The 23,675-nt window shown below is 45.5% G+C and overlaps 1 protein-coding gene across 1 annotated transcript in view; it reads right to left on the minus strand.

The window, feature by feature from the left end:
- LOC146863663 (long-chain-fatty-acid--CoA ligase ACSBG2-like) overlaps window positions 1–23,675 on the minus strand; it is a 309,705-nt gene that overhangs the window by 244,730 nt on the left and 41,300 nt on the right. The window contains exon 3 of the mRNA XM_085636650.1: window positions 1,735–1,823. Within this exon, the coding sequence (XP_085492776.1) occupies window positions 1,735–1,823 (89 nt within the window). The remainder of the gene's footprint in view (window positions 1–1,734; window positions 1,824–23,675) is intronic.

The raw sequence follows: 23,675 nt of genomic DNA on the forward strand, positions 1-23,675 counted from the left end.
GCTTATCAAGGGCCTTAGGAAATTCAACCACATCACCCCTACATTAAAGGAACTTTATTGCTTCCATCTCTAGGCCCAGACCATATTCAAAAACAGTGGCATCACCAAAAGGGCCATCGGAAGTGGCATGCTTGCACACCTGGCCAAGAAACAACCCACCTCAGGAGCTCTTCTGGACACCAGGAACAAGATGGAGGAATGTGAGAAAGGAAACTGAAGGCAGGGGTGGGCAAGCAGGATGTGGAACAACATCTCCATCACCCTCAGACCTGCCTCACCCAGAAAGAAACAGAAGTTGTATCTTCAAAGAGAAACTTGAGCTCCCGCCTACAGTTTAGAGCTCATCCTCCTCCCCTTCCTCAACCAGGTTTGTTTATATAAATACCACCATATGGAAAAATGCATAGATATACTGTATTACGTTGATGTTTTCTTTTACAAGCCTAGTGTAAGAATCAAATACAATGGAGAAAGGAGTCACGTCCCAGGTGACTTCCTGAGTTCTTGTATCTCAAGAAGCTTGAGCCATGGTGAATGTTGTGTCTACATACAGTGTTGACTATCACCAGGGTGGACGCCATCGGACTGGCAAATAGTGACTATCCGGGTGTTAGCTGCACCATTTATTATGTGCAGGGCCACTGGAATTATGAAGCAGGGGATGGACAAATTATGCTGCATGGTGGGGTAAATTATGTGGCAAGAAAAAGCAAATGACGAAGCCAAATGATTGGAGGCTGAAACGCGAACGCGTCGACATACTGATTATCGAGGAGTCCACAGAGTGGGGTGACTCAGAAATTCGTTTTTTGGCGCATTAGAATTAACAGGATAGGAGTAACACCTTGGACGCCAAGAGGACTACCTCTAAATGTACAACTGTGAATAAAAAGTGTTCATAGGTCTAATAATAGTTAGGGGAATTTTTCATAAAACTCTTTTGTAAAATATATTTGTTTGTGTATAGATGAGAATTTTGTATATTGTGGTGTATATAAGATGTACATATGATTGTAGGAATTTGTAAATTGTGATTGTTGTGTGATGAATTTTGTTGTATTTGTTATTGGATATATTATGAGTTAAGCACGCAGATGTATACGAAGAGTTATCCGCTTCTGAAATTTAATTTTCGAAAGGTTTGACAAAAAAGAAAATATATTGCCGAGGAAATTTATTGTTTCTTGTGCATAAATAAATAAGAGATTTATCCCTCTATGCCATTTTTGCATATATACTATCCGGGTGTTAACTGCACCATTTATTATGTGCAGGGCCACTGGAATTATGAAGCAGGGGATGGACAAATTATGCTGCATGGTGGGGTAAATTATGTGGCAAGAAAAAGCAAATTATGAGGTGTAATGCTGCACATTGTGTGATAGTATTACTTCATTATTTTGTAATGTTAAACTTGTTAAGACTATCAGGGCATTGAAGTACCTCCTTAGTACCAGATTCACACCCAAATATAGTAACAAACAACATAGAGGTGACCTGCCAAGCTTTGCAAAGGGCCTTCCACTGCGCTGCAGTGTTAGTAACTTTAAACCGTTTGATCTAGGAACAAATTTTGTGGTTTTTTTTTTTAAATCTGCATATTATGTGGCATATGATGGATTATGTGGCAAGTGCAGCAAATCTTTTATTATGTGACAATGACGATTGCCACACCATCGCATAATTCCATTGGACCTGATTATGTGTAAAGTAGAAGAAAGAGGAGGCCCTTACCCAGCCATGATGGCTCCAATGTGGCCGATGAACCACTCTGGGGCGTTGGCGCCCAGGATCCCAACGCCGTGGAAGCACTCCAGACCGAGCTGCAAGGATGAGATTCAGAGAGACATGATCAGTACAAGATCTTCATCTGCCAAGGTCGATAAGGGCAGCACTTAGTAGAGCTAAGGTGAGAACATCACCAGCACCTTGTACAAGCACTTACATAAAATTGGTAGGACATTCAATCCCTTTCAAGTCATCAGCAGCCAATAAAAATGGAGCAAAACGAAACTGGAGCATGCTAACATGTTTTTCAAAGTTATACCAATGTTATATAAACATCTTACTTACCGCCTTCAGTATCCTTAATCGATTACATGCACATTGCACTTTGTACTGGCTGAACCTCAGGGATGGAGAAAGGTGAAACAATTGGGCCCTTGTACCCTAAGACACTTTGCACTTTACCATGTCTTGCAACCACTTTTTTCACATTCGGAAACCTTTTTTAGTGCCTATTTTAGAGGATAATGGTTTTATGCAGGTAAGGCCTACATTAGTATACTTACAGATGCTGAACAATACATGGGAAAGTTTTAATATTGCTAGTTTTTTAGTTGCAGCCGTTAGGGAAAGGAAAATAAGGGCCTCTATGTCCTGTGATGTTTTACTTCCTCTATAACCGTGATGAAATGTTTTAAATTGGACGTCTTTTTCATTGAAGTGTACCTTTTTTAGGAATTTTGAGATTAAATGTTTTTTATTGGTTGTCTTTTGTGTTCTAGAGTAATTCTTTAATTAATTTTTGCATACGCTTTATTTAAAACAATCAAAAGGTTGCGGGTCGTTTTCTTGCAGAATTTTTATGGTGCCTAAGATTATTCTAATATGACATTTGTATATGTTTTAAATTTGCTGTACAAGATGATTGGAATGTACTTTTATGGTTTTTATTAACCGAATAAAGTGAATATGACTGACTACATGCACAGTCACCAACATGCATTAACCACACATCATAACTAAAGATCAGTCGCTAGTTTTAACAGGTTAGTTTGGTCTAAACGAGAGAGGTCAGAGCCATTTGGCTGGAGCAAGGAATAAGAGGAGGGAAAGCTGTAAATTAAGGATCTGCAATTTGTTTCATAAGATCCAGGAAAACCCTTGGGTGATGGCAAAGTGGTGGGATTCAAAATGATTTTAAATACCCCTTTAAACAACTCAACCCAGTTGCACAACTGAAAACACCAAAGATAAAAAAACATAACTGTATAATAATAAATGTGTTACAATATTTAGTCCCATGTTAATAATGTAGAACATATCGCACATATTTAAAAATCTTTATTGATTTACTGTCCATGCCATAGGTAGAAACAGGCAGCCAACTCTGAGGGCCTGAATATGAGTTTGGTGAATGGGATACTCCGTCAGAAAAGTGACTGATATCCTGTCGGCCATATTATAAGTTCCATAGGACATAATGGAATTGTAATATGGAAGACGGGATATCCGTCACGTTTGTGATGGAGTAACCCATTCGCCAAACTCTTAATCAGGCCCTTAGTTCACTTCACAAGGGACCTGTTATTTAGAAAGAATAAAAGACAATAGAACATGAAATGAAATTCGCTTCCTCGTTTTATGAGTGTCATTTATATATTTATAAATCACAATGAGTCTTTAGCGATCTTAATCAGACTACAATTACCAGGCTCTGCGGGCCTCATTTAGATCTCAGCAGATGGGTTACTCCATCACAGCTGAGACAGCTATCACATCCTCAGAAATATAAATTCCACAGGATAATATTTGATTTATATTTCGGCGGATGGGATATCCGTCACCGTTGTGACGGAGTAACCCATCCTCTCATTTTCCACCATGCGGATAGTGGTTACTGCACTTATTATGTCCCGCCTAGATTATGGCAATGCGCTATATATTGGATTAATGGAAAAGCTGCTAGGCAAGTTACAAGTAGTGATGAATGATGCTGCCCGGCTGATCTTTAAACTCCGCAGACGGGCCCGGGCCACACCTTTGCTGCAAGAGCTACATTGGCTTCGCGTCAAACAGCAAGCCAGTTTCCAGGGCATCTGCATTGCCCACAAGGCCCTTCATGGGCAGGCCCCAGGATACATCAAGGAACGCCTAGGAAGATATGTCCCAGGTCGCACCCTTCGGTCATCCGAGGGAGGCCAGTTGGCCTGTCCACGGTTTAACAAGACAACTAAAGGGGGACGAGCCTTTTCGGTCTTGATCCTGCAGCTGTGGAACAAGCTACCAGGAGACCTCCCGTCAGAACAAGCCCTCCTTCCCTTCAGGAGAAAACTGAAGACCTTCCTCTTCACAGAGGCCTGGACATAACATAGACACTGACCTGGGGCTAACCCTCACTCATAGGGGTGGGCTGTGGCTACTCTCTCCCAGCGCTTAGAGACCTGTCGGTATTAGGCGCTTTACAATTCACAATTAACATTAACATTAAATCTGACCCTGAGTTTTGACTTCACTTGGGGCCACAAAAGATGATGCTTCTCTTCCACTGTCACTTCTGTTGCTCAGACCCTTCTCTGGAGACACCCTAGTCGGAAAGTGCATAGAGAGTGATTGGGGACGGCTTGCAGAGGTACGCAATAGTAGTTATTTTTCAAATTGTCTGCTCTAACAACAGACTGTTGAGAGATCATTAGCATAACTTCTGTCTCCCATAACTGATGACAATTACATACCAGTGAATGAGGCAAGAAGCCTAACCCTTCACCAAGCCAAGTGCAAATTCTTAAAACCATCACTCAGTGCTTTAGGTACAGATTCTTAGTGGAGGACTTAGCCCCCAAACCCTGAAAAGGTGAAAGACATTAAGGGCATGATTTAGATCTTGGCAGACGGGTTACTCCATCACAACGGTGATTGATATCCTGGCTGCCGAAATATAAATCTCATTATATCCTATTGGATTTATAATGACAGACTAACCCCTCCGCCAAGACCGGGCTCTAGGACTGTGAGTCCTCCTTCATCTGTCACTGAGGTACGCAGCTTCCGCAGGATGGGTAAATACTGCGAGAGGTTCATCTGCAATCTGACAATGCTCACACCCCCCTGAGAGACTTGCTCAAGTCATCTGCTCCCTCAGTTTGGGGTGCTTTCCTCAGAACCAAAGAGGCTCTGTCTGCTGATACTGCCCTAGTCTACATTGACCTAGGCAAAGCTACAAGAGGATCTGTAGACTCCAGCTCGACAGAACTAGAGGTGGTCCTGTCTCAATGACCACACTGTGGGGAGTAGGCCCGATAGCAGACACCAGCCGTGCTGTCACCGTAGCGGAGCAGCGCTACTCTCAGATTGAGAGGTTATCTATGTGCGCTAGGGTTGTCTACATTTTCACACATATCTCTATGGTGACTCTTTCACTGTTCACATGGACCACAAACCTCTAATCCTGTTGTTTGAGGGGTCTGCATCAAAACCATCTCCTCACACCGAAAAAAAGGGGCACTGAAGCTCCAAGAATATTCATTTGACATTGTCTACAAACCAGGGGTGCAAACCCCCACAGATGACCTGTCCCCACACCCCCGAGCTGCAATGCCTGCCAATAAACAGGAAGCGTGGTACACAGAATAATTTGTTATCCGGATCATTGAATGATCCCCACCTTTTGTTGCATTGCTGGATGACTTTACCTGCACTGCGGCCAAGATAAATGTCTCCAACTAGACGTGGTACCTGAAAACTTGGGAAACTGGAATAGATTTAAGCAGAACTTACCCTTGCAGATGCCAGATGGCCAACAGATTCTGGTGTCTCTCTCTAACTTAAGACAAGAACTTGCTACATCCACGAAAGGGTGCCTGCTGCAAGGCCACTGGCTAGTGGTTCAGTGCCTATCCCCGTTGATAATACAATTGGCCCAGGGAGACCATCAAGGGATGGTGAGCACCAAGAGTCATCTGTGGACTTTTCAAAACACCCTGAAGCAGAGGTGGTGAAGATCACTGTGAGAGATTAGGTTTTTGGTTGAGGGAGTGTTTACCCTACTTAAGCAAAAACCACAAGCCTTGTTGGGCTGATCCACAAAGGTCGTTAAATTAACCTGGGCTTAACCCTCTGGTAGCTTTGCACAAAAACAGTCAGGCTTATCTTAGAGGCACTGTGATATGTATTTATGCAGCACACAAACAGTAATAAAGCAAAAACATGGCACAGGAAAAATCTCAAACCAAATTTGAAAAATAGAGTAAAATGCAATAAATAAAATGAGACCACAATGGCAAATATTTTTGTTATAAAACCGGAGATATGCAGTTATAAAGGGTTAATTAAAAAGAGCGCAAAGAAGCAATAAGGGCTAACTGTAGGTATCTGGTCATGCTAGACCAGTATAAAGTCACAAGTTCAGACCAACTGCGATGAAGAGCAGAACCAAGTTAATCCCACTGAAAAAGTTACCTTCTCAAACTCCCTCGCACAGAGTTCAAATTTTCAGGATTTCACAGGAGGAGCCCAACTGCTGCCAGCCCAGGGTCCAGAGCCTGGGGAGGCGCCTCTAAGGGATCAGGAACTCACTCCAGCAGAGGCCAGCTAGGCTCAAGAAGGTCCAGTTGCAGGTCCAGACATGTCCAGTTACAGCAGATCAGATGGACAGTTGCAGGAGGGCCTCTGGGACTTATTGTGTCTCTGTAGCTCAGGACTGGAGGCCAGCCAACTGACCCTTGGAGTTGCTCTGGTAGTCCTGGGTTCAAGGAAATGGCCTTCTTTCCTTCAAGCAGCAAGGCAAGATTCAAGAAGAAGCAGGCCTCAAGCAGCACGGCAGCCCTCTGGTAGCAGCAAGCAGTCCTCTGAGAAACAAGGAAGGCCTCAAGCAGCAGGGCAGTCCCCTGAGAAACCAGGAACCTCTGGAGTACAAGGCAGTCCTTCTGCAGCCCCCCCCCCCCCCAACAGATGGGTCTGATATGTTCTTCCTCCCTGCCCAGGTCCCAAGATGTCTGAGGTGATAAAAGTCTGGTGTCAAATTCTTTTTGAATGTACTGAGGCAGCTCCTTTGAAATGTAAGTGGGGCCAGGATGGCTCTCTCCCAGGTCCTATTGTTCTTTGCCCATGCCAAAAAACAAATTCTTGATGGGGGAGCAATTAACAGTCCCAGGCAGATGGAAACTCTAGAAGTCCTCAGAAAGCTTAGGACAGGAAAATGCCAATTTTCTCAAAGAGGAAAAATAGTTGTCCTAGCCGTCACATTCAAATGCTGTTAAAACAATTTAATAGACTAAAGACCATAAATTCAATTAATATGGACTTCAAGCATTTATTTGCTGTCATTCTTTTAACCTTAATCCACATTTTTTCATTGGTCAGTTAAGTGCGGATACGTTTCAATTAGTAGTGTATGCATGTTAAAGCAACAAAGGCTTTGTGATAAGGTAATGTGACAAAACAAACAAAAAATAAAGAATGATGCACAAAAACAATTATATGTACACTATAATACCCGTCTTAATTCACAAAAGTAGCAGCTGCTAGGACAACCTTTAACATTCAAATTGTCTATCACATTTAGAGCGCTGCTGCCCGCTGGGGAAAAAAAAACCTTAGGCCCAGTAGTAAGAAAATTCCCCCGCAGCGGGTGAGGAGATAAAAACAAGAACAACCATAGGTCCAGTTAAGGAGATGCTAATGCAAGAGTTCAAGTTGTTTGTAGTAACATGCCGAGTGATGTGGAGTGTGGTATCATCACAGCAGATGGGACAGTGAATGTCCAGTTATCCAGGTGCTCGTGGTGCATGTCTATTTGCTAACTAGCAAACAGTGCTTGTGATAATGACTCAACTTTCAATTTTGGGAAGTTGATTGCACTAGCGGTGGTCTAGTGTTCTTTGACCGCAAGGTTGTTGTGGGTAATTAATATTACCCTAGTGCAGCGCTCCATATTTATTTATAAAAATTCCATGGCGTACATTACATCCCTGTGTCGTGAGCGCCCTCACAAATTCGCATGGAGCACACAACAAACAACTGTGACAGACACACAAACATACATGCAGCACATATACGGAGAGTTGTATCTAAAAATGCTGCGAGTTGTACTCCAAAGGCATTCGAACACCAGGGCTGGGAGAGTCTCATGTATTCATCTAAGGTGAACTGTGGTCCAATACCTGAGAAATTCCTATACCGGTACATAGAGTAGTGCCACTATGCTGTGCTCCAAGCAAATTCGTGAGGGCGCTCACGACACAAGGATGTAATGTACACCATGGAATTTTTATAAATAAATATGGAGCACTGCACTAAGGTAATATTAAATGCCAACGGCACCCTTGCGGTCACAGCACACTAGACCACCGCTAGTGGAATCAACTTCCCAAGGTTGAAAGTTGAGTCATTATTACAAGCACTGTTTGCTAGTTAGCAAATAAACATGCACCACGAGCACCTGGATAACTAGACATTCACTGTCCCATCTGCCGCAATGATACCACACTCCACATCACTCGGCATGTTACTACAAACAACTTGAACTCTTGCATTAGCATCTCCTTAACTGGACCTATGGTTGTTCTTGTTTTTATCTCCCCCCTGCCCCCCACCCACTTTTATTTTTTCTCTGGTGTTATTTCTCGGGGCCAAAATTGGACCCGGTTTCTCAACTGCAAATTTGGTTACTAGCCAACCATACAATTCCTGGAACCAGCATTGCGGTAGTGCTAGAGTATAATCAAATCCTTTATTATGGTCTTGATGAAGTGCCACCAGACCCATTAGGGGTTACTCTTGGCAGGAAGAATGTCGACCTTATGCACCACACAAGCCCTGTAGGATCATTACATCCAGTCGGGGCTCACATCGTTTAGTTAGGCTGGTGCCCCCTGGGAATAAAAGCATCAGTTAGGGTTGCTCTAGACCTATTTTAATTCTCACACTCACTGCACTACCTAGCCCACACACCTGCTCTCACCCTACAGCTGCATCAACAAAAGATCTCTGCCAAAAAACCCCTTCGTGGGTGCCCGTCGGGCATTGCAGCGCCGGCCCGACTAGGAGCGGGCTCAATGATGAAGCATGCCATCCTTCGGGGTGTGTGAGAGCACTTTTTAGAAAGACCTGCATTTCCCCTCACTCCTGGGAACTGCATACCCCTTGTTTTTCCCATACTACTTAGGAGAATGTATGCAGGACCTGCTAAAAAAGCTCCTGGTTCTTCTTGTTAAAAAGAAAATATTAATAAGGCATGATATTTGTGACCCCATTGGGAAGCACAAACAGTGTCTGATATACTGTTGTACATTGACTTTTGCGAGTCGCAAATTGCAAGCCGCAATTAGACGCAATTTGCGACTCGGAAAAGTGAATGGTCGTTCATCTGGCCCCAAATTCTGAGCCAGCTGTGTATGGCCTGCTAGTGCATGGCATTGGTCCTCATCACCTGACCTGGGCTCCCAAGCCTTTGTACAGAAGCTGTGGCTGCCCACAGGAAGGCGTGTAATGATGCCATGAGCTGAAATGAAGGGCGAAGCCTGTCATCAGTATTCAGCTGGGTGACTGGGTCATTGTTTGACATCGTAATCCTGGTAGCAGATTCCAGCTTTCTTTTGAGCCTGAGTCAGGGCGAATAATGTATATACATGGTACCATGGTTATGGCCTGCCAGTACCAAGAAACGGTGACCCACAACATGGTCATTTTACAAGTTTGGAAAGTTCCCCTTTCTGTCTGCCTGTGACAGCCAGAACCAAGAGGGTGTAGGGCTCAGTGTGGTGGAGTGTGTTGCTCAAGAACTCACGCTGAACCCCAAATCAGGGAAATGTGACAAAGCTGACAGAACTGACCTGACCAAGGGGTGAGCGAGAGTCAGGAGCAGGGGCATCATGAACCTCACACTTTAGCAGCCACAGCAGGGTGGAGTTCTTGCTGGGTCTCTTCTATCTGCAACTCAGCAGACAAAGATTCATAAAAACAGTGAAAGGGTGGGTGGGTGTGTGGGTAAGTGAAATTGTGGATGAATGCGTGGGTTTGTGGATGGATGAATAGATGGATGGGAGGATGGATGAGCAAGTGAAGGGGTGGATAAAATGGATAACGGATGGATGAAAGGATGAATAGTTGAGTGAAAGGATGAATGGAAGATGAGAGGAAGTATTGAAGCATGAGTGAGTGAAAGTATGGATCGTTGAGTGAAAGGATGGAAGGATGGGTGGAGTAACAGGGTGATTGGATGAACGGAGTGAAAGGGTGAATAGAGGGGTGAGCGAAAGGATGGATGGATGGATGAGTAAAAGGATGGATGCTGGGACGTCATGGACCCCCACACTTAGCAGCTACATCAGGGGGTAAAGTTCTTGATGAGCCTCTTCTGTCTGCAACTCGGCAGACAAAGGTGAGTAATAGGATGGATGTGAGTGAAAAGGTGGATGATGTGTGTGTGAAAAGATGGATGGGTAGAAGGTTGGATGAATAAAAGTATGGATGGAAGGAGGATTGAGTGAAAGAAAGGATGCATGAGTGGAAGGGAGTATGGATGAAAGGATGGATGAGAAAAAGAATGGATGGGTTGATGAGTGAAAGGGTGGGTGTATGGATGCATGAAAAGGTGAATGGATGGGTGAGTGAAAGGGAGGGTGGATGGATGGATGAAAGGGTGGATGGATTGAAGATGATAGAAAGGATGAATGAGTGAGTGAAATGATGGATGATTGGATGGTTGAAAGAGAGGATGGACAGATGGATGAGAGAGGATGGATTAGTGTAAGAATGGATGGATGAGGGAAAGGGGCTGAATGCAAGGATGGATAAAAGGATAGATGGATGACTAAAAGAATGGATGGTTGAGGGGAAGGGAGAGTGAATGGACGGACAACTCAGTAAAATCATGGATGGTTGAGTGAGTGAAAGGATAGATGAGTGAATGAAAGGGTAAATGAATGGCTGGGTTAGTGGATGCATTGTGAAAGGGTAGATGATTTAAGGAAAGGATGGATGGATGAGTGAAAGGGTGGATAGATGTATGGTGGATGGACTAGCAAAAGGATGGATGGATGAGTGAAAGGGTGGACGGATGGAGTGAAAAGATGGATGGGTGACCTAAAGGATGGATGAATAACTGAAAGGATGGATTGATGAGTGAAATGGTCGAAGGCGAGATGGATTGATGGTGGATGGACTAGCGAAAGGATGGATAGATGAGAGAAAGGGTGGACTGATAGAGTAAAAGGATGGATGGGTGACCTAAAGGATGGATGAATCACTGAAAGGATGGATAGATGAGTGAAATGGTGGTTGGAGAGATGGATAGGTGAAAGAAAGGATGGATGGATGGATTGATGGAGAGGTTTGGATATGGATGGGCGGACAGAATGGTGAAAGACTGAATGATGGAAGAAAGAATAACTGGATGACAGAATGTAAAGGTGAAATGGTAGACATGAGCAGGTGGATGGAAGGATGAAAGGATAGATGATTGGATGAAAGAGACAAGAGAGCCCTTCTGGGGAGTGTTGTGGCGACTGCCTACTTTTGCTTGGTGCTATAAGAGCTTTGGTTTGAAAATGGGGGGTATTTTAATTTTCTGGTTACTTCCTTGGTCAAGAGTGTTAAGTCTTTGGGCTGCAACCTCCTCGCTAGCATCTGAGGTCTAACCCCTGGGTTTGGTCTAAATAATGTGGCTGTTTGGTGTCATATGGACTGCTGCTTGTTTGCCGTTGAATGTTGGGGGAGGAAGGGTAGCTAGAAGCTAGTTTGGCTTTGGTATGTTATGGGCACAGGGTCACAGAGTCTGGTCAGTGTCCCCTGCTATATAGGATGATAAGATGGGTCTGGCCTGTGATGTCAGGTCTGTTTATACTGGAGGACCCCGGCTGGGGAGGACTTCAGTTACAGAAAATAAATAAACACTTTTCTTTTCGCCGTTTTATATAGCGCAAACTCGACCTGAAGGTAACAGAGCGCTTTACATGAGCACCAGTTGCATTACAGGCAGACACATGCATTTTGAGGTCTCAGCTCTAGATGGCGCGCATGCGCTGTCTCGAACCGAGGCATGCTGTATCTACTTATGGCCAACCAGCCCTTCCAAAGGCTTCCCATTTGCTGGCGCCAGCGTCACTCCATTTTCCCTTCTCCCCATTTGTGAAGAACATGCATACGTCCTGCCTCTTCCATGTTTTGCCCTCCAAAAAGCGATCAGCCCAACTATGTCTGGACCTAGGCAGCAAGCACTTTTCACAAGCGCATTTCACAAGCGCTCCGGATTTTTTTTTCTCTTGCTGTGAATGAAAGTCTGCTGAGGAAACAAAAGCTGTCAGTCCCCAAAACTGAGTGCTGGAGGTTACCACCTGCACCCACCGGCTCAAGTTAGGCACTGGCACTATGTTGTGGGCACAGCAACGTCTTTCAGTTCGGGTCAAGATGGTCAAATAAGATAGTTTGATCCCAAAGTGGGGGGATTGATTTTATTCCCACCCAAACACATTAGCGCCACTTTACAGAGTTTGCCCGTGAAGCGCTACTTTTGTTTTCTCCTCTTTCTTCGAACAACATTGTTTTCCCCGGGTGGAGAGGCGACCAATCCTGGAGGTACTGCAATGCCTGATTGATGGGTGGATTGGTAAACACAATGTGTACTACTGCGGCTTTGTGTTCACAAACGTGTTCTTTGTAAACTATGTTTCTTACGTTTTGTAAGGATATAAGCAATGGACATTGAAACAGGTCCCTTCTGGGCCCTGTGGTCCCGTCCCTAAATTTTTCAGGCAAAAATACTCATTGATTTCTGAATAATGAGTATAAAAGTGTTAAGGTGACCATGTTGTTCCTGTTTCTCCTGTGATTAATGTTCTTCCTAGAGAGATATGGAGTTTTGTCACGTGGACGTTTTGACTCGTGGAAAGGTAGCGCAGAGGGTTAATGTGCCTGGTGCAAAGAACAAGTACCATGCAGATCAGAAACTGCACATAATGTAAAAACGTCAGTGGGTTACTGCTTTTGTCAGAGAGATCTTTTTGTTACTTGCTGTTTATTAGTTAAAATCATAGAACAGTGAGTTATTAATTGTCATCAAAGAGCTGCATGCAAACTGCAAAGTATAAATTAGAGCATTATGGTTTTCCCCAGTCTTTTGATTATCCTAATGTTGCAAAAAGGGTTCATTTGGATAGAAATCAACTCTGGTTATTTATATAAGAGAACCTCCAACCATGGTATTATGTTTTAAATTCTGAGTTTGTGTTTCTGCAGACCAATCACTATTAAACTATACTGCCTACTAGTATGGTTGTCATGTGACTCCGACACCTTGTAGTCCTTTATCTTATGCAACATTTCTTATACAGTGATTTACACATGTATGATTGATTGTCTCTGTGTAATGTGTGATGTAAAGTGCCCTGACACCCTACACTGGTATCATTTGTGCTGTAAATCAAATTAAATGTATCTGTGCGAGAGTGTGGTTATGAAGACCTGAGGAGCACTGTTAAAGGGTGGTAGTGAGGGAGTCATTGGGGGGGCACCAACAAACATTGTCGCACAGGGCTCCACCAGCACTAAACCCGGCCCTGCCCTTAAGGCCAGTCCGCATCACCCAGTGGTACCTCCATTGGCCTTGTTTCAGCAGTAGTAGCTGCAACTCACCAGGGGTCGGCAATGCAGGATTTCCACGCACACCAAACTAAGTTCACAAGCATCACAATCTCTCTGCTTCATGCACAAGCACGTTTAACGTGTTCTGCATGCATTGGGGTCACTGGAATTATACAGCAATGGAGGACAAAATGATGCTGCTGTGTTGACTAAATTATGCAGCAAAAAAGGCTACAGCGTAATGCAGTATATTTTTTGATACTTTATTATTTTGACATTTTTACACGTGTTAACTGTCTCTGCAAAGATTTTTCCTTATTAGTACCAGTGTAACATACAAATGCAGCAGTGAGAGAGGTGATCAGTCAACCTTTGCTAAGGGCCGTCCACTTCGTAGAAACACAAGTCACATTTTTAGGTCGAGCCTAGTGGCAGTACGCAGTCTGTAAGCACTATTTACTTAATTGAATTTCTCTTACTGCAGGCCGGAAATGCACTGCTTCAGCTGAAACCGCTTGTGTTTTTTTAAACAGCGCGGCCACCCCCGTAACACGGTGCCCGCTTTCAATTACTTTAACCAAGCATTATCTTGTGTCTGTTTCAATCCCCCAAGTAAAATGGATTTAGAAACTATTAGCAAATTAAATCATGTGAATTTCAGGTAACACATAATCATGTGCTATTGTGCTGAAGCTGACAACAGCATATCTGTGTTAAATGTCATCTGCACTAAAGCCACCTGATGGGTTGTTTTCAAAAGCCTGCTTTATTAACAACACCATCACCACCACCAATACCACCACCACCACCACCACCACCACTACAATACCATCACCACTAATACCACCACCACCAATACCACCACCACCAATACCACCGCCTCCAACACCACCACCCATACCACCACCAATACCACCACCAATACCACCAAACCACTACCAACACCACCAATACCACCATCATCAATACCACCACCACCAATACCACCACTACCAATACCACCACCTCCAATACCACCAACAATTCCAGCACCACCACCAATACCACCACCACCAATACGAATACCCCTACCAATACCACCACCACCAATACCACCAATCCCCCCACCACCAATACCCCCACAATCAATACCCCCACCACCACCAATACCATCACCAATACCACCACCGCCACCAATACCACCAGTACCACCACCAATACTACAACCACCAATACCACCACCAATACCAATACTGCCACCAATACCACCAATTCTACCACCAATACCACCACCACCACCAATACCACCACCTGAGCATCTCTCACTCACTAGCAATAGCAGGGGCACTGTACAAGGCTGGAGCTGCAGCCGAGACCATCCCTCCCTCCATGCCTGCCACAAAGCACAGCCCTCCATGCTCCAAGAGGTGAAGCCAGGGCCCTACTACAGATGGAGCGTTTTTTATTAGGCCAAAGATAGCAATGACATTACGCAGTGCCACACTGCACACGCAAATCTTCAAGTTATCCCAACTCCATCTCTGTGCTGACGTCTGCAAACATTCTCGTGACTGGGAAAACAGTGTGTTCATGTGCTGGACTCTGAGGTTTACCAGGTAAGAGGGTTAACATGTAAAATGACAGTCATATTAAAAACTAAATACATTTCTGGAAACGCACTCTTGGAATGGCCTTTTCAAAACAGCAAAGCAAACGGTAAGGGCGGTTAGTATTTGTTAATGTCTCCTTAAAATATGTTCTCTGCCCTATGCTCATTAATGCCCCGGTGGGGCATGTTATCGTATCTTCTATTTCTAATGCCCGGTATCACAGTTTTGTTACCTGTGCCCTGTTATCCTTTCGAAGAATAGCTTTTTTTTAACTTGTCCACCGTGGACTAACTGTGCTACAAGGGTCAATTAGACCGCTGCAGGAACATCTGATGCTAAGCAGAAGGTGTGTTTGTATGCTATATTAATTGGTGACCCTCTGGTGCTCCCGTATTTTGCAGGACGCTACGCTGTACTTTGGGGGCAGGCTGCAGACATCTACACCCACGGGACTGCGAGGACCACGGAGCATTGCGCTCTCTTAACTCAGCTCACCTGGTTACTCTTCCCGTTTGGTACCTCCTTCAAACGCAGCGCCTCACGGCCCCCGCTGCGCGGGAGCCGCTCGCCGGCCTCAATCTTATAAAAGCTGGGCTGGTGTGCTTGGCGTGTGTGACCCTCTGATGCTCCCGTATTTTGCAGGACGCTACGCTGTACTTTGGGGGCAGGCTGCAGACATCTACACCCACGGGACTGCGAGGACTACGGAGCATTGCGCTCCCTTAACTCAGCTCACCTGGTTACTCTTCCCGGTCACGCCCTTGCTGTCGCCCCGAGCTTATAATAGCTTACGTGCTAGCGCGCTAGCGGTACGCGCGCGGGACGACGCTCGGGGCGAAGACCGGGCAAAGAGCGGGCCGTTTGTGGCCGTTCGTGGACGGCCGGGGACGGGACAGGCCACTCTCCTGTTGTGTGATATTGTTACCGTTCATGCGCATCTGAGTTTGTGTGAGTATTTGTAAAGCTGTTGATAGGTGGATTGTGCCTTTTAGTTATTTCTGTGCAAATATAGCATCCCAGCAATTATTTTAGTTGCTCTCTTAGGTGTAATATATTATATTTTGGGTCCTCTATTTTATAATTTGGTTATTTTCCCGTAGCTTGAGCCCCAATTATAAGTATGACTTCCCTAAGGTCTGGTAGGAAGGTTGTCCAGGCTAGCCAAGGGGGTAAAATCTCAGGGACCCTTGATAATTTCATCACAAGAGCGACTCGCGTTCTTGAACAAGAGATTATCTTAACTGAAAAGAGACTGTCCTTAGAAATTTTAGCTAAAAGATCTTCCTTGGGTAATATTATGACAGTTAAGTCCCCAGAAAGTAGACCGCCGCAAACTGTTTTCGATTCATCATCTAGTTCCACCACTGCGTCGTTGAATTTAACTGCCCAGGACTCACTGGATATTGTACAAGAGCCAATACATATCCCTGGACCAAGTGCTTCACCCCCAATTATTAGCCCTCCTTATTCGCAGTCCTCTTCTGAGATATTGTACACTGCTGCTCCGACTGTGAGTAACAATCCCAAGCCTATTCTTGGTAAAAGAAAACGTAAGGGAGTTATCTTTAAAGGTAAACGTGTAAAATGTCTAAAACGCCCAAATTGCATGACACTGCTAAGCACCGTGAAGCTGTTGATTCCAAAATATCTCGTTGTACTGCTCCTATTTCAGGAAGCCATAGGTCACCTCTTGTTACTATCGAATCGAGTGCTGAACCTTTGCCTCCTGATTTTCTCCAGCATATAGAGAAACTATTTAAATCTCTTCTCTTACCTTTATATGAGAGAGTTAATCGACTCTCCACTTCGCTGGAGAAAATTGAAGGCATGGTGCTCGTGAACTCGTCTATGTTGGAGAAACTCACACCTACTGGTCCTAAGTCACCATCTATTCCTGTAATTGTTGACAGAACTAGGTCTGATTCTAATGGTAATACTCATAGTGGTAGAGTTTCCTCGAACTCTCTTGTTCGTAATGACCCTGTTGTAGAAGCATCTGGCCCTCCTGCTAGTGTAGATGTGCCGATTGCTCCAGGATGTAATACTAACAATAGTACAGCCATTACTAGGAGCGATCCTATTGTTGGTAAGCCTAGTATAGAGAGTGTTGACCAAATTAACAAACTCCCATGTATAAATCTCCCCCCTGAGTCAAAGCCGTATACTGTTATAATGGTAGGTGTGCCACGGCTCACTCAGGTTAAACCCGAGACCCATAAAGAGTTGAAGAATAAAGTCATACACTGGCTAAATAGCAACAGGCCACTACCTCCTAGATTAAGTTCTGAGGTTATGACCGTTCGCAGGGTATGCTGGTTGGGAAATAGAGCCAAGAAAGTGGAGGGAGACTGTGTGATCATTAACTTCCGGGACCCAAGGGTGGCGAGCCATATCTGTTCCTATCCCAACAACCTGAGTGCCACTGGAATATCTACTGTGGATATGTCTTACTTTTATTCACATGACTCATGTTTTACCCTGCGACATGCCCATTCCATGGGAAAGGGTCAATAAGAACTTCCATCGACAGACAGGATTTGATTTCCGCCTTCCATTGTTTAATTCTTATGCACCGCTGTACACCCTAGATGGAGTTGATTGACTACCCCCAACACCAATAATTAGGGACAGAGTGTGCAAGGCCCGTCCAGGCCTAGATAATACGGGACTAGCAGGGAGGGGCGGGATAAGGAGGGTACCTTTGGCCCTGGGCATACCACCTCCAAATCCCTCCCGGGTAACACCTAATAGGTCACCTCTTATTACTAGTGATCCTGGTATACCCGAGAGTGAGAATAATGGTCTTGAACACATCTGCATCCAACCTGTCATATCAGGAGCTGCCCCCGCTTCCTTGCTTTCTACCTCCACCGGCTCTCCCCCTTTGACTTTGGCTTCATGGAATATTGCTGGTCTCCGTAGTAAAACAACTTTGGAAGACTGGTCTGCCTGGGTGAACACGCACGATATCCTGGTTTTCCAGGAAACTTGGGCTGTGGATCCCATTTATTTTCCCGGGTATATAAACTTTTTTAAAGGGGCTGTACGTGGAGCAAAAGGATGCCCATCTGGTGGCCTTTGTATTTGGGTCAAGCAAACCCTTGGGTATAACCCTAGGGAACTGGTCATAGATAGTCTCGACTTATTGATCATCGCACTAGTCTGTAAAGGTGTCCCTGAAATTCTGATTATAAATATTTATAACAGGGGCCTCCCAGGCGGACGTGGCACAAATACATATCTTCAACTAGATGGGTTTTTGGACGAAGTCAACACGGGCACTAACGTTGTAATATTGGGTGATTTGAACTGTTGCTTTGAGCCACTGCCAATTGCTCCCGACTCACTCACAGGGGAGGTGGACGCGGTCTTTAATATTCCACCTCTAGATCTCCCTCCTATCAAGAGGTGGACCGAATCCGCTACCCAGTGGATGAGCCTATGTATGGAGCGGGGCTATAGAGCTGCCAACGGACGGACTCCATCAGACAAAGCTGGCAGGCCGACATTCTCCGATAGTCGACGCTGTAAGAGTCGAATCGACTATGCCCTAATCAAAGTGGAGTATTGGTCTATGCTATCTGATATGGTGGTCTTAGACCGACCCGAGAGTGACCATAATCCACTGGTTTTGAATTTACTACTATGTCCAGCCTACAGAAATAAACCTCCGAAATAGTGACTGCCGAAACTTTATTAACCAATAACCAACGGCGAGTACGCTGGGACAAGGTAGCCATTGATAGTGTACTATTATTAGAGATCAGTCAGAAGGTTTCTTGTGCTCTTGTGGATTTACAGCATCTACTGAGCACAGAAGCCACATTCACAGAGGCTACCCAAGTACATGACCACTTATTTTCAGATCTTAAGTTTATCTTTTCAAAACCATATAAGGGTAATAAAATTGCTAAAAAGCGCTTTGTCTGTCATGCACTAGGATCCTTGCTAATACTACCTGCGGTTACCCTGGGCTTTGAGTGCTGCTGAGGTTCCCATCCTGCCGGCACGAACTCTGCCATCAGCGCGGCCATAGGAACTACAAACCCCATCAGCCCTAGCGGCAGGAAGCCGCCACCGCCAGCACCGACTTCCCGGTAGAAGCTGTTTAATAATCCAGGGCGGTCTCGGCAGAGCGGGCGCTTTGTCTGTCATGCACTAGGATCCTTGCTAATACTACCTGCGGTTACCCTGGGCTTTGAGTGCTGCTGAGGTTCCCATCCTGCCGGCGCGAACTCTGCCATCAGCGCGGCCATAGGAACTACAAACCCCATCAGCCCTAGCGGCAGGAAGCCGCCACCGCCAGAACCGACTTCCCGCCAGAAGCTGTTTAAAAATCCAGGGCGGTCTCCGCGTCGCGGGACCGCGCGCGGGCGGCGCCGGGAGAAGCCCGGGACAAGGGCGGGGCCGTCTGTGGCCGTCAGGGGCCAAAGGAGGCCGGGCCGGGCCACCCCTCTTGTCCCCGCCTCAACCCACTATCCGGTAAAGAACTCCATAGCTCTATAGACTTGGCGTATTGCATTTGTGACTAATCGTTTTTTATACTTTATGCTGTGACTAGCGCATTTATTTATTGTCCATGGCAATGTCCACATGCTCGGGAAAGGGAGGCGGGGCTTCTGTTAGTGGTACTCTTGACCACTTTATTATTCGCGCCTGTTCTGTACTAGAGAAAGAAATTGCCCTTACAGAGCGGAGACTTTCCCTTGACGCACTAAAAGACAAGCGCTCCTCAATGGGTGCATTTGCGCGAGCTGTTTCTCCCGTCAAAACGAACATTCAAGTGGATGGCACTTTAACTGAGACTATGCAGCGTACACCGACAAGTGCGGACTCAAATCTTGCCAATCCCATTGATCCTGCTCATGTAATACCGCTAGATCTCTCATACTCCCCTTTGTTAGTTACTTCCCAGGCTGTTCCCGATGTTGCCATTACTATCACTTCACCTCCTGCAACCCCTGCGTCCACTGGGTCACCTGCTGTAGTAGGCCCAAAAACCGCTCCAAGTAAAAGGAAAAGAGCAGGTAGTGGCAACAAGGAGGACTATGCAAAAGTATCTAAGAAATACAAAAGTAAACCACGCACCACCGTGGGCAAGAAAGCGGGTCGAACAGCATTGCCCTCTTTACATCAGCAGAGGATAAGATCATCCCCTGCCCATCCTACCAATTCGACCACCCATATTCTCGCAGAGCAACCCCCCCAACAATCTGGATCACAAATTGTTCTCGAACCCCAACCTCCATTTATTGGTCAACTCGAACTAATGATCAAATCCTTGTTACTTCCCATGATGGAAAGAGTGAGACTATTGTCCGAGAGGCTTGAGAGATTCGAGCAAGCCTCTCTGGACAACTTCTTTTCTCTTAAGTCACTAATTAAATTGTACTCAAAGATGGGCCAGGATCATGGCATCACTGTTGACCCCTCTTCAATTATCCCCAATGAGCCTACGCCTCAAGCTGCATTGTCTAATCCAAACGCTGCTTCAAGTTTAGGCCCAAAGAATGGAATTCCCCTATCAGGCCCAAGGCCTTTAATACCCATAACTCCCCTGGATAGCCTTTCTACTAATAAAAAACAGGCTTCCGGCTTGACTGGTAGCTCTGTAGAGCCTGCACAGAACTTCTCTAAATCATCTACTAATGATCTCACACAAGCCCATCCCAAAGTCCCTTCCACCGGCCAAGAACCGAGTCTACCCCATGTTAACCTTCCACCGGAGTGCCTACCCTTTGTTGCCATTCTGACTGGAGTTCCACGCCCTAAAGCTGGCAAGCCAGAATCCTATACCGAATTGCGTAATAAAACAACACACTGGCTGAACACCAACAGACCGCTTCCAAATCATCTGGACGGTCATGTTCTTCATGTCAGAAGGGTATCTTGGGTGGGCAACAAACCAAAAAATATGCCTGGTGACTGTGTTATCATAAATTTCAGAGATCCCCGGGTTGCAAGGCTAATCTGTAACTACCAACAACCCACTATGAGTGCCATAGGATGTCTAGATTTAAGCCAATTTTATTTTGACACTGCTTACTCCCACTACCAACATTCTGTTTTTCAACCACCTTGCGATGGGTATTTTAAGGGAGTCTGGAACACCAGCGATAAGGCTTTTTTTACATTTGCCCCAAGCAAATATTATGACACTTATAGCCGCTATGAGCATTATTGACATGGAATCTTCGCAGAGGCTGACATTCCTTTTTCTGCTGGTGCCCAAAGCAATGCAAATGATCTCGAAGTAGCCACTGACCTTGTCAGGGATCCTCTGCAAACCAGCTTGGGTCCATATGCCCAGCAGCCTTGTCTCCAGCCTACCTCAATCCCGCAGGGTACTAACCATTTCCTATCACCTTCCTCTAGCAACTCGACCCAGGTCACTCCTAATTTTTCCAACTTACTTATCTCACAAGACGTAGCCTCCACTACTCCTTTTCTCAGGATTCTAAATTGGAATGTAGCTGGCCTCGCCAGCAAATTAGATCTCCCCTATTGGAAGTCCTTTATAACATCCTACAGCATCTGTATTTTTCAGGAGACCTGGGCTGTAGAGCCGCACCATATGGTTGGTTACACCACCTTTTCCATACCGGCCATTCTATCTCCGACAGGAAGAGGTCGTCCTTCGGGTGGCCTGTTGATCTGGGTTAGTATTTCCCTTGGGTGTACCATCAGGCAGGCCCACACTGTCTCCCCTGATATATTAAGGCTTACCCTTAAGGGAGCCCAGGGAAGGAAGCCTCTTGAGATATTTAACGTCTATGCGAGGGGCCTTAGTGGAGGAGCCTTATCACCTGCGCTTATATTTCTTGAGGGCGAATTACGCAAGTGCCACCACGCATCCTACGTCCTAATAGCAGGAGACTTCAATTGCTCCTTCGAGCCCCTTGCCTCAGCAGACCTTCCCGATCTACTTGAGGATGACGCTAAGCGAGGCATTCTGTTACTAACACTGCCCCCTATCAAGAGATGGACTAAATCTGTTGTATTCCTGAACACCATGACTCTAGAGTTTGGCCTAAGGGCGGTCAACGGCAGAACATCTTCTGACCTCCAGGGCGCACATACGTACAATAGGCCTAATCACACTTCAAGGATCGACTACATACTTCTCGATCTTCAGCTCTGGTCATACATGGTGGACATGGAAATAATTCCCTCTCATGATAGCGATCATAACCAGCTATCTCTTTGTATTAAATCACTCTGGGCAGAACCACATGGGTCCTTGCTTTCATCAGTGGGTAACCCCCTCCAATCTTCTGAGGTTATCCCTGCCAACTGCGAGAGGCGCCTTAAATGGCGCAAAGTCATGTTGGATGATGGTAAAGTCGAATCAATCAGGTCAATTTTACACGCTACACAAGTCGAGTTGACCTCAACTAACACTAATCAGGATTCCCTTGATAGGGCTCCATCAGTCTTTCAAGACACCATTCTCAAACTGGGAAATTTATTCCGAACACAAAGCAAAGGTGGCCCATCGAAGGGAGGGTCAAAGCTCACCTCCAAGAATGGTTGGTATACGCAAAGTTGTAGGAGTAAGAAATCTGCTCTAATAGTGGCTCTAAAAAGCGGGAATATATCCACGATCCAGAAAGCCAGGAAAGATTATAAGACCTCGGTTTCCAATGCAACAAAGTCTTGGGAGGAACAGTTTTGGCAGACCTTAAGGGAGGCTTCCCTCAAACGCAACCCCGGTGCCTTCTGGGACACAATCAGATCAAAGAATAGACCAGCCCATGAACTTCTGACATGCAATATCACTGGCTTAGCATGGTATGAGCACTTCCTTAATCTATATTCCACTCGATCCGAGAAGGTGGAGAAGTTCTCCCCCGAGGGGGCGCTCCCCCTCGTGGACGTCCCGAAAATTGACCCCTTCTCTGACAGGGAGGTACACAGTGCTATCCAGTCTATTGTCCCGCAGAAAGCAGCTGGTCCGGACGGTATCCCCGGTGATGTGCTTAAACTTGACCCATCTAGCTGGGGGAAGCTCCTCTCCACCCTTATTAATGCTATTGCCAATGGCGCCCCGGTCCCTGAATCATGGAAGGGGGCCGAGGTCGTCCCCATTTTTAAAAAGGGTGCCCGAGAAGATCCGGCTAATTACCGCCCAATAAGCCTGATCGACTCATCTCAGAAGGTTATCGGGAAAGTGATTCTGGAGAGGATACTAACTTGGGCAAATGACAACAATGTCCTCTCAGATTATCAAGCAGGTTTTAGGGTCGGGACAGGTACTATAGAACAGGTCTTTAGATTGATCCTTATCTATTGGAAGGTTGTCCTCCTTGGAAAAGGCACTCTCTATTTAGCTTTTATAGACCTAAAAACAGCGTTCGATCTTGTCCCCTGCGACACCCTTTGGCGTGTTCTGACCAACATGAACATTCCTCCCTACCTGTTGGCCCTGTTAATAAAACTCCATGATGGCAATTATGCCCAAGTACGTTGGGGTCCACAGGGCCAGAAAACTGAGAGAATTCCAGTAAACAGGGGCGTCCGTCAGGGGTGTGTTCTTGCTCCCACCCTTTTTTCACTTTATGTGAATGGGGTAGTGGACCATTTGCTGAAAGTTCCTGCTGATGCACCATCCCTGGCGGGCGAACGTGTTCCAACTCGTTGCTGATGATACTCTCCTCCTCTCCAAAACACCTATGGGCCTGCAAACCCTTCTTGACAGTTTCCAATCCTTCTGTAATGATAGAGGTCTCATCATCAACACTACCAAAACAAAATACTTAATTTTAAATCCCCCCAAAAAATTAG

Source organism: Triturus cristatus, chromosome 2_1 (genome assembly GCF_964204655.1).
Source record: "Triturus cristatus chromosome 2_1, aTriCri1.1, whole genome shotgun sequence".
Taxonomy (NCBI): Eukaryota; Metazoa; Chordata; class Amphibia; order Caudata; family Salamandridae; genus Triturus; species Triturus cristatus.